Genomic DNA, 12,042 nt, shown 5'->3' with positions numbered 1-12,042 from the left:
AATTAAGGAAATCATCTGCAAACACTTGGAAGGTGGTAAGGTGATAGGGAACAGCCAGCATGGATTTGTAAAGAACAAATCATGTCAAACCAATCTGATAGCTTTCTTCGATAGGATAACGAGTCTTGTGGATAAGGGAGAAGCTGTGGATGTGGTATACCTAGACTTTAGTAAGGCATTTGATACGGTCTCGCATGATATTCTTATCGACAAACTAGGCAAATACAATTTAGATGGGGCTACTATAAGGTGGGTGCATAACTGGCTGGATAACCGTACTCAGAGAGTTGTTATTAATGGTTCCCAATCCTGCTGGAAAGGCATAACGAGTGGGGTTCCGCAGGGGTCTGTTTTGGGACCGGCTCTGTTCAATATCTTCATTAACGACTTAGATATTGGCATAGAAAGTACGCTTATTAAGTTTGCGGATGATACCAAACTGGGAGGGATTGCAACTGCTTTGGAGGACAGGGTCATAATTCAAAATGATCTGGACAAATTGGAGAAATGGTCTGAGTTAAACAGGATGAAGTTTAACAAAGACAAATGCAAAGTGCTCCACTTAGGAAGAAAAAATCAGTTTCACACATACAGAATGGGAAGAGACTGTCTAGGAAGGAGTACGGCAGAAAGGGATCTAGGGGTTATAGTGGACCACAAGCTAAATATGAGTCAACAGTGTGATGCTGTTGCAAAAAAAGCAAACATGATTCTGGGATGTATTAACAGGTGTGTTGTGAGCAAGACACGAGAAGTCATTCTTCCGCTCTACTCTGCTCTGGTTAGGCCTCAGCTGGAGTATTGTGTCCAGTTCTGGGCACCGCATTTCAAGAAAGATGTGGAGAAATTGGAAAGGGTCCAGAGAAGAGCAACAAGAATGATTAAAGGTCTTGAGAACATGACCTATGAAGGAAGGCTGAAAGAACTGGGTTTGTTTAGTTTGTAAAAGAGAAGACTGAGAGGGGACATGATAGCAGTTTTCAGGTATCTAAAAGGGTGTCATAAGGAGGAGGGAGAAAACTTGTTCACCTTAGCCTCTGAGGATAGAACAAGAAGCAATGGGCTTAAACTGCAGCAAGGGAGGTCTAGGTTGGACATTAGGAAAAAGTTCCTAACTGTCAGGGTGGTTAAACACTGGAATAAATTGCCTAGGGAGGTTGTGGAATCTCCATCTCTGGAGATATTTAAGAGTAGGTTAGATAAATGTCTATCAGGGATGGTCTAGACAGTATTTGGTCCTGCCATGCGAGCAGGGGACTGGACTCGATGACCTCTCGAGGTCCCTTCCAGTCCTAGAATCTATGAATCTATGAATCTTACTATTTCTAGGGAGGTAGTGTCTAAAGGTGAAGGCCCCAATCATGCTAGGCACTATAACAAATATCTTGAGTGCCTATTATCATGATATCCAAGTGCCAATGTCTGCTTGTGCTCCCATCTGTTCCTTATACCCACTCATTGTCTACGGTCTTACATGTAACTTGTAAGCTCTTCAGGGCCAGAACTGTCTATATTATGTTTGTGCAATGCCTAGCACAATGGCCCCATAGCGCTACCATAATACAAACAATTAACAAGAAGAAGAAGCAGTAATAGTGCCAAACAGAGCTACTTATATAACACAAGAAATATCCAAAAGTTGCTTGAAACACTCCACCTTCCCATGATTCTATTTTTTTATTAGTAGGAAAAGGCTTTGGCAAAAAGTTGAATCTTACCATATGTTTTGAATGTAGTGTGGTTTAGGGTCATTTGATCTCCTTTGGCAAGGAATTCTTACAACTCAGACCCTACCACTCAGAACACTATAACTACACAGCCTAAGAATTTTATCCTGGGCCTCTCCACCTACATTTTCCCTCTGGTGCATCAGAAGTCTTAAGGCAGTGGTTCGCCATCTTTCCGGACTACTATACCCCTTTCAAGAGTCTGATTTGTCTTGCATTCCCCCAAAATTTCACCTCACTTAAAAACTATTTGCTTTCTTACAACATCAGACATAAAAATACAAAAGTGTCACAGCACACTATTACTAAAAAATTGCTGACTTTCCTATTTTTACCATATAATTATAAAATAAATTGACTGAAATATAAATATTGTAGTCTAATTTCAGAGTACAATATATAGAGCAGCATAGAACAAGTCATTGCCTGTAGGAAATTTTAGTTTGTACTGACTTCGCTAGTGCTTTTTATGTAGCCTGTTGTAAAACTCGTCAGATATCCAAATGAGTTGATGTACACCCTGGAAGACCTCTGCATACCCCCAATGGGGTAAGCATACCCCTGGTTGAGAACGGGATACCTACACTGCAATTAAACACCCATAGCTGGTCTGTGCCAGCTGATTCGGGCAGGCAGGGCTTGGGCTGCGGGGCTGTTTAATTGCAATGTAGACTTCTGAGCTCAGGCTCTAGGACCCTGCAAAGTGGAAGAGTCCCAGAGCTTGGGCTGTAGCCCAAGCCTAGAAATCTATACTGCAATTAAACAGCCCCGCAACCTGATCCCCACAAGCCCAAGTCTGCAGGCATTGGCCACAGACAGGTTTTTAATTGCAATGTAGACATACGATTAGTGGCTGGCAGATGGTGAGGCATTCATGGAGATAACTGAACACCTAGCATGCTAAAGGCCTTGCAGATTAGAACTAGGACTTTGAATTCAGTCCATAAATGAATGGGAAGCACAAGCACTGGGATGGCGTGTTCATTTTGTCCATTGTTGCTTAAAGAGGGGCACTGCCATATGTTGCTGCTTCCATATGGCTGCAGCGTTCAACCCAAGAGCAACAGCAATAACCTAGCCTGGAGGTGGCAACAGAATAGATCACTGTGGTTAGGTCCTCATCTGAGAAGAAAGGCCATCTGAAGATGGAAGAAAACATACCTCACCGCTGCAGCCAAGGAACGGAAAGGGGTCCCCAAAGGGGAGTGTGAAGGGTAGCTGCAGGCAGCTCGTTGTGGATCCTTAATTCAGTGCTGCCCAGCTATGACAAGTCAGGGCTGTACAGGGAAAGACTTAACCTATGCCGCTGGAATAAGGTTCCTCCAGTGTGTACGTGTAGGGATTAGGCGTGGCAGAGCTCCACACTGGTATGCCCCTGTCCTGCCCACTCTTAAGCCAGGTGGGATGGCTGATGCAGAGAAAGAGGCAGAGCTACCTCTGACAGCTTTAGACCAGCAGGGAATTCCCCTGCACAGAGGAAATTCTTCAGTAGCCTTCTCTGGCCACTTTATGCTGCTTGTGCAGGCATATCAAAGGGGAGAATTCAGCCCCATGTGTCTATGTCTTCTGTGAAACACCTAGCACACATTGGAGCATTATAAAATAATGAATAATGGTACATTTAGTTTCCAAACGCATGTAATGTAGTAAGTTTTTACCTGAGTCTTCCATCCTCTGCTGCAGCTCCTCCTGGTATAATCTTAGTAATAAATATCCCAGGATCGTCCCCAATATGAGGGTTGTCTGTTCCTCCGGCAATACTGAACCCCAGGCCAGAATTACCCTGGGAAAAGAAAAACAAAAAACTTATCAGCTGCTAGAATTCCTCAGAACTTAGCTGCTGTGTTTGAGCACTGTCTCCTTGCTTCTCAAAGGTGTCTTTTTTACTTAGCACTGCCATAGTTCCAGGTGTATATGACTCAGCCAGAAAAAATTCACTGTCAGCTAAAACAAGGCAGGCTAGAAAAGTACACAAAGAGTTCCCAAAGTCAATGGAAAAACTCACGTAGACTTCCACAGAAGATCAAGCCTAAATGTAATAGTTTAAAGATAAAATTTTCAAAGGTGCCTAAGAGACTTCAGAGACAAAGACCCAGTGACTTTCAATGAGATTTACGCTCCTACACCAGTTAGGAGTCTTTGAAAATTTTACCCTGAACGCTTTAATTTCCAGTAAAAAAGCTTAAGAAACAACAGCATCACTGCATAAACTGGAACTCTGAATAAAATGGTGGATGCCCGATGCACCTCAGGGTGTAGGAGGAGAAAAAAAAAGTTAAAATATATTATTATTTTCTGCTGAAAAGCAACTACTACTCATATCCACATGATTTTTTAAATGAGCAAATTTTGGCACACACATTTTCTGCATATATGAAAAAGCAAATAATTCATTTGGAGTAGCCATTAGAATGTATCAGGTAAACAATCCTTTATTATTACATTTATCTATACTTGCACACACACCCACAACCTAGTGTGCCAACCTCCTCTCACACTATACACATGCCAGCAATTTTAGAACCTCTTTTAGAATGATGTACCGATTGTTATTGTTTTCAAGTTTAAAATAGTTGTGGTCATCATAGACATTCTTTTGAAGAGCAATAATATATAACCCTGTGCCCTTTTAGCCTCCCCTCATCTGAGGAATCCAAGCAACTTTACAAACATGAATTCAGGCTTACAACAGCCCTATGAGCTACTGCAGATAAATGTACAATTTGTTCACCAAGTGGATGGGGTAAAATATGTTCAATATGCTTATTTTAAACCCCTTTCTGATTTTATTCTGCCTAGTAGACTTCTGGGGTTTGTTATCGCCAGTGCTGCTTGTAGACACAGATAACTGGCTGCTTCAATCTGAGTGAGGAGAGAGAACTGCTCATCGAACCCACCCAAAACTCTATCTCTGTTATCACATCTCAGTTCCTTTTCCTTAAAATGCATTTCAGTTAGGAGGTCAGGAATGAGGTCCTGGCAGAGCTTTGTGGGGAAGCTTATACATCACGTGTGTACAACATGTCAAGCTCTAGCCAGTGCTATCAGTGTTTCACAGTCATGAACAGGACAGTTATCAATTATTATTTCTGAAGAGATTTGAATGCAATCTGCAGGCCCAGTGTAAATACGTGGTCCTGAATAATTTTTCAATATTGGACTAAATAATACACAAAAAGGATTTCAGGATGTACATATTGTAATGCTATTCAGCTAGCTGTAATATTGGAAATGGCACAGCACTGAAACATTTTACAGATATTCCACAAGGGGTTACTAAGACTTTCTAAAATGTCATGATAAACCTATGATTTAGCCTTTTATCCATGAGGATCAGGTCTAGCTCATTTTACTTTCCATATATTTTATAATATGCCTGGTCACACAATGCAGTCAACACAGGCTCCCCCTTTGATAATACTTCAAGAATACTTTCCCTAAGGGTTTTCCTAATAACATACTGTCAGTGAATGTTCTAATGAATCTTCAAAGTAAAGATTTCATGGAGATCACAGAGGGCCCGTAGACCACTCACTTTTGAAATATGGCCACTCCAGTTTAGATGCAGCATCACCGCAGGTGCCTTAAAGCACTGCTAAAACTGAAAGTAAGCTTTGCTTTTCTGTCAAGTGTCAGGTCTAATTTTTAAGAAGAGCTCAGCATCTGCGGCATCCCGTGGTTCTTAATAGATTTAATCTTAGTCCCTAAAACCTACTCTCAAATAAAAAGAAAGTGGGCTTGTCAAGGAAGCATGAGAAAGGAATTTTTAGCTGGATATGCAGCACAAGTGGATACAGTATAAGGTAACACCATGCTTGAAGAGCTTTTTTAAAATAATAAAGCTTGCTTGTTATATGGGGCATGCCTAGCTGTCACAGCTCCTCACCAAAGGTTTATTGAAATTCTCATTAGGAAATTATTTTGAAAAGGTTTCACACTTTCGGTGCACTCTCCCTCCCGCCCCTCCCTTTCCCATCTCAGCCACATTAACTCCTCAGCAATAATAACCATAACAACGCTCACTGTAAGTAATGATATGGTAAACTGCTGCAGGCTTTCCAAGGGAATCACTGCCAGCCCCTGACATTTATCCATAGATGTATGTCAGCTGTATTGCAAGCCTATTCTGATTCTGCCCCTTGGGGTAACCTTTGAAAAGAATAGGGAAGCACCCCTTGCTGGCACTTTCAGATCCAGAAAATTGCTAGTAATTAATCTGGTCACAATCCTTGACCTGATCAACAGGATCTGCAAGCTGGCTCACTAGCTTGCTCAATCTCTATATACGTTCCTACACAAGAAAGTAAATTGGGAAGGACAAGTGGCCTAGCACAGTAATTTCTTCTTTGTGGTTCTCAAATGAATACTGTAATCTGTGTTGCCAACCTAGAGAGAAATTCTCTCTCTGCACAGGATCTCGCCCATTTCTACCAAGAGAAAACTGACAAAATATGACATGACCTTCTCCCTCCCCTCAGCTTGCCTTCCCTTTTCCTTCTATAACTCTCTCCTTCACCCTAGTCAGATGCAAAAGTTTCTCATCTGCTCTCCTCCTCTAACCCCTCAACTTCTCCCAATTATTGCATCCCATCTCCTGATCTCTGTCATGCCCACTCCCCTCCCCCACCCTTACATCTCACTCTCCTCTGTCTCTTTCCCTTCATGATACAAACATGCTTTAGTCTCTCCCATCTTAAAAAAAAAACCACCTCCCTTCATCCCACTTGCCTCTCCAACTACTTACTGTCCCATCTCCTTTTCATCTCTAAACTCATGGAACAAGCTGTTTACAATCACTGTTCATAGCGCCTCCCCTCCAATTCCACCCCAGACCCTCTCCAGTACATCTTCCACCCCTGGAATTTCAGTGAAATCACTCTTGTCAAAGTCTCTAATAACCTCTTTCTAGCCAAAGTTCAGAACCAATACTCCATTTTCATCCTCCTTGACCTGTAAACTGTCAACCAAGTGCCTCTTTCTGAAATCTTGTCCTCCCTTGGCTTCCGTGACTCTGTCTTCTCCTGGTTTTCCTCCTATTGCTATAATTGCTCCTTTAGCATGGCCTTTGGAGGATCCTCCTCCTCCCCTCCTCCAGCTTTCTGTGGAGGTTCATCTCATCCTGTTTCTCTGACATCTCCTTGTGGATGTGTAGTTGCTAGCTCAAGCTCAACAAGACTAAAACAGTTTCTAATCTTTCTCCTTCCTGCTACCTTCTTTCTTTGTCACTGTGGACTGCACCCCCATTCTACCTGTCATTAAGGCCTGTAACCTCAGTGTCATCTTCAGCATGGACCTCTCTCTACATCCTCACATCCAGGCTATAGCTAACTGTTACCAATTCTTTCTGCATAATCTCTCTTTCCTATCCATCCACATAGGTAAAACTCTCATCCAGGCTCTCAACACCTCACATCTCAATTACAACAATATCCTTTTCTCTGGCCTTGACAAATGCAATCTTGCCCCTCTCAGATCCACTCAGAATGTTGCTAAAAAGATCGTTTTCCTAATTCATCACTTTGCCCACGCCACTTCTCTCTTTGCATCCCTCTACTGGCTCCCCCTTCCCCATCACGTAAAGCATAAGTTAATTGTCTTCATTTTCAAGATCCTTCATAGTCTATCCCTACCCTGCATATTTTCTCTTATTCGCTATTGAGGTGTTGCCCATTTTTTAAATTTTCAAACAATCCCTTATTTCCCCCCATGTTGCCCCTCACACTTCAAAAGGAGCTCCCCATAAGCATCTGCAGAGCTACCTCATTATCCTCCTTCAAACTCACCTTTGCTGTGATGCCTATAAAAAACTTGACAACTGTTAAGCTGCTGGTGTGCTGACATCACAACCTATCATGTGGGCCATATCGTCTCATTGTTTCCTTGTACTCCCCCCCATCTATCTGTCTGAATCCATCTGTTGCCTCGTCTTACACTTAGATTCTTCTGGATTTGTACAGAACAATCTTTGTTTTTTTGTCTTTTTGTTCTGGATTTTTACAGCACCTACCACAGTTGGGTCCTAATCTATGACAGGCACTCCTAGGCAAGATAAATAATACATATGAGTTAGCAGGATCTTGAACAGCTAACAAATTATTTATAAATCGTTGGCCAATAATACACCACACCTTAATAAACCTGCAGTGTATCTTTACAGAAGACTAGTTATTTCTAAAACTTTCTCAATTAAATAACAATGCCCACATACGAAATAACAATGCCCAAGCAAAGAATGCCCATATGCCAATTTTAATAGGGAACTATCTGAACTCAACTGGAGGGTTAAATCTTTTAATTGTTTCTCAGGTATCAGGCACTCAAAAATGTGAAAAAGCAAGGTAGCGGGAGAAATAATCTAAGAAATCCTCTAGGTCTTATTCTCCTCATCTCAGACACTAAAGGTACATATACACTGCACACTCTTTATGGTGGCGTGTAGAGTACATACCCTGCACACTCCACTAGTACAGCTGTAAATAGCAGTGTAGATGGTGAGGTACTGCTTAGGTGAGTAGAGTAAAGACATGCCTGAACCCCTAGGGTATTTACCTTACATGGTTCTCTACACTCCCAAGCAGTGCCACCCTCATCTCCCCCTGCCTCTCCACTGGTGGACTTCCCCTGCTGCAGGGAAAGGCTCCAGCAGCAGGAAAAGGTTCTGCCAGGAGAGAGGCAGCAGGGAAAAGCTATACACCACAGTGTTGACACAGCCCGGTTTTTGTTGCAGTGTATAGCTACATATACCCTACCCGCCACTGCCAGTGGTGTGTAGTATAGACATAGCCTAAGACAAAAGAAAAAATACATGCACACCTACTGCCTGAGAGAAATATGCACGTATTGCATGCAGGATCTTTAAACAAATCAGGCACTAGCTAAAATTATGGACTTTTAATTAAGATTAACTTTAACCCTTGTGATTTTATTTTCTAAGTCTAGCTAAAACAGACTAGAACTCTTACGCTCCCAGTTCCTCTGCATCTTTATCCTAGCAATTTTTTACCCTATTTTCCACCTTTATATTTGTAAGCCTGACATAAATTAAACCTCTCCTTCTAAGTCCACTGTTACACTAATTACACAAGCCCTTCTTCCATTATTTTTATCACATATACCAGTTTAGGACCCAATTCTATAAATACTTTGGGTAGGTGAGTAGCTTTACTCACATGTATACAGTGGGGTTTGTTGAAAATTTTCCATCAAAACTGCTTGTCGATGGAAAAATTGGGATTTTGATAAAATGCGTCTTTTCATGAAATTATCTATTTTCTGTGGACATTTTCAACTTTTTGTTGAAAAACTGAACACATAAATCCCCACAGTTATTTGGTTTTAATTCATGCTTCATGGCAGTTCAAATGTTTCATGCCCACATCGTCCTCCACTGGCCAACTTCCTCAACTAGACTAAGTTTCCCATGGTACATGCCGTGGCTCATCAAGAAGGCAAATTAAAGTGCCCCATGGGAGATGCAGTCCAGCAAGGGAGCAAGGCCCATAGAGAAGAATGGAGGCCCGAGGCTGCTGAACTATAACTCGCATGAGACATCCCAGCAGCATTTTCAAATTGAGATCTTTGATTTTGAAACTGAAATGTTCAGCTGAAAATTTTCAGTTTTCATTTTTTACCCCCAAATTCAAATTTTTCTGCATGATAAACAAAAATTCTGACCAGCTTTAGACCAGGCCTATTGACTTCAATGGGACTATTCTTGTGAATGAATATATATGTCTTTAAGACCTTAATCCTGATGACTCCTTTTATGTCCCAAAAATTCTTACCTGTCCTAAAATATTGACAGCTGTCTTAACACTTTCCATCTGTCCAAATGCTCAGTTATTACTATTTGATTCCTGGCCTTTACTATAAAAAGGCTTCAGATGGAATTCGCACCTATGATATTTTTCTAATTATTTGCTAATTTTCCCACTTCTTTATCCCAAGACTCAGAAACCTTCCCTTAAATTATATATACACCACACAACAATGGGAGCTACACTGTACTGTTTCAACAAACATTCACATTAGGACTTTCCTTCTTCTAACAAACACTAAAAGATAATATTTAGGATGGGTATAAGATGGTAGGAAGATTCAGAAGCCAAGGGAAGGGGAAAAAACCTCCAAGCATTAGTCGTTTTAAGGCCCTTTCCTCAGGGCTTGTTTTATTATCCACAAAAAGATCACACAACAAAAGCAAATCAACCAAAAAAACTCTTGGCAATAATTCCCAGAGACTTCCCCTTCTTTAGCCAGCTGAGAGGGGAGACACCATATCCTTCCTCTTAGTTACCCTTTTACCCAGTTTTCACTTTATTTTATATTCTTCTATGAGCAGCCATGTAACAGGCCGGAACCCCTTTATAGGCTGCAACCTTGTCACAGTGGGATTTTCCAAAGCGCTCAGCCCTAGATTAACTCTGTTCCCATTGAAGTCAATGTTGAGCACTTCTGATGTTATTTTTCGAGTGCTCGAGCTGTACAACATAGAATGGAAGACACCGTCCATGCCCCAAGAAGTTTACAGTCTAACTATCATCCTTGCTGTTTCCTCATTTCTCAGTATAGATAACTAGCTAAAAGCTTTTACAATCCACTTTTGTTACTGTGTCCCATTTAGTTACATTTTCTGGTTGAGAGCTCCTTATTTCTGGGAATGGAGCCTGAATCTCTGTGGTATCAAGCCATTCAGTGTTTATCGGAATAACAAGATAATAAAGCCAGCAGAAAGGACCACAGCTCAATGAAACTGCACATCGGGGTGGAGTCAGCTTCTCTCCAGGCAAGGGCCAGAAATTTTGTATTTTACAGCACCAAATAGGTATTTCGCACATTCTTAGCAGCTCACTACAGAAGCTCTCCAGTTTGTTTATTAAAGTTTTATTCTTCTCTCATTCACTGGTTTGATATTTAATGAACCCCAAGATCATTACAGTTCCTTGGCCATCTCCCACTCTAACACTAACCTGTTTTAACCCTGCTTAGTATGTGTACGACGATGGGATCACAGATGCAAATCATTCCTGCAGATGAGTTTTGAATATATATATCCTCCCATATACACCATTTTCCTTTTATTATGTTTTGCTCAGAGCTCAAGTTTCAAAAACCTGAACAAAGCTGCCTCCTTTTCCTCTAATTCAGAGAACAAAATTATTTGCATATTTATCAGTAGGCTGTTGAAGTCTTTTGTACTTTCAACTCTACTCAAGAGTAACATAATTCATGAAATTCTCACTACTCCCACGTCAGCTGGCGGGTTCCCCAGAGTTGGAGTTTTAAGACTCTGTAGTTATATTATTATGCTCCATATGGTGCATATTTCCATCTGTCACTGTGCCATTTGTTGTTTTCAAGCCCCTTATCAGATTCAGAACATTCACTACGTAACCACAATTCACAAGACTACAAGCACTTTAATGATTCTTCTCACTTGCTACCTATAGAGGGAGCTTGAACTCCCAACCCTGTTTGGGGGAAGTGCATGACTCCAGCAGGGAGATTTTTAAAATAGCATGAGGGATTGTTTTTCTTTATTACACATGCAAAAAATGAGAATGTAAACAGCATGTCTAAAAGAATGAACTAAGCCAGCCACCCAAATAAAGCAATCCTTCAGAATGGGGCAAAATGCCAGTTCACTCACAGTCAGGTTCTGGCAGTATCCAGACCAGTCTATGCAAGAGAACTGCCTTCAGATCTGGTTTCCAAGCCCAAACTAGAAGTTCCCAGCACATTTTAGTAGCTTTTATAGTTGCCGAAATCACATAATTCCCCCTTTTAAAAGGGGCTTCACCTTTTATTTCCTTTATACAATGCAGAAGAAGAAAAGGAATAACAAAGAAAAAACCCTTAGACTGTAAGGCTTCAGAGAATGGATGTTGCTAGTTAAGAATACCCCGGTCAACAAGAACAGTACCACCATCCCTCTACCTCCCCCACCCCACAGTCACTGTTCTAAGATGTGACAACCAAATATGGCTGTTTTCCACCTCAATATGCCTCCCAGTCTCCTGCTAGGTACTTGCATCCTCCAGGTTACTCTCTGCCTGAGAAAATAATATCCATTCTGTCTCTTGCAGAAAAATAAGAACAGGGGAAAAAATGCTACAAAACACACTGGCTAATGTTTAATTAGAAAGAAAGGAAGATGGAAGGAAATGTTAGAAAAGGACACAGCAAAACACAGATTAATGTTCTTCGGAAAGGGGGGCGGGGGAAGCATTCTCCTCTCCATTAAGTCTTCTTAGCACCTTGGGAAAAGGAAAGTTAGAGTTCATAACAATCTTTCCCTATAGATAGACATGTTTGT

At 41.3% G+C, this 12,042-nt stretch overlaps 1 protein-coding gene across 7 annotated transcripts in view; it reads right to left on the bottom strand.

The window, feature by feature from the left end:
* DLG2 (discs large MAGUK scaffold protein 2) overlaps positions 1–12,042 on the bottom strand; it is a 933,774-nt gene that overhangs the window by 457,016 nt on the left and 464,716 nt on the right. For all 7 annotated transcript variants that reach the window (XM_065406536.1, XM_065406561.1, XM_065406510.1 and 4 more), the window contains one exon: positions 3,386–3,510. In XM_065406536.1, coding sequence (XP_065262608.1) covers positions 3,386–3,510 — 125 coding nt within the window. The remainder of the gene's footprint in view (positions 1–3,385; positions 3,511–12,042) is intronic.

This window comes from Emys orbicularis, chromosome 1, assembly GCF_028017835.1.
Source record: "Emys orbicularis isolate rEmyOrb1 chromosome 1, rEmyOrb1.hap1, whole genome shotgun sequence".
Taxonomy (NCBI): domain Eukaryota; kingdom Metazoa; phylum Chordata; order Testudines; family Emydidae; genus Emys; species Emys orbicularis.
Note: the sequence above shows the minus strand (reverse complement) of the source record. Positions and strands in the feature narration are given on the sequence as shown.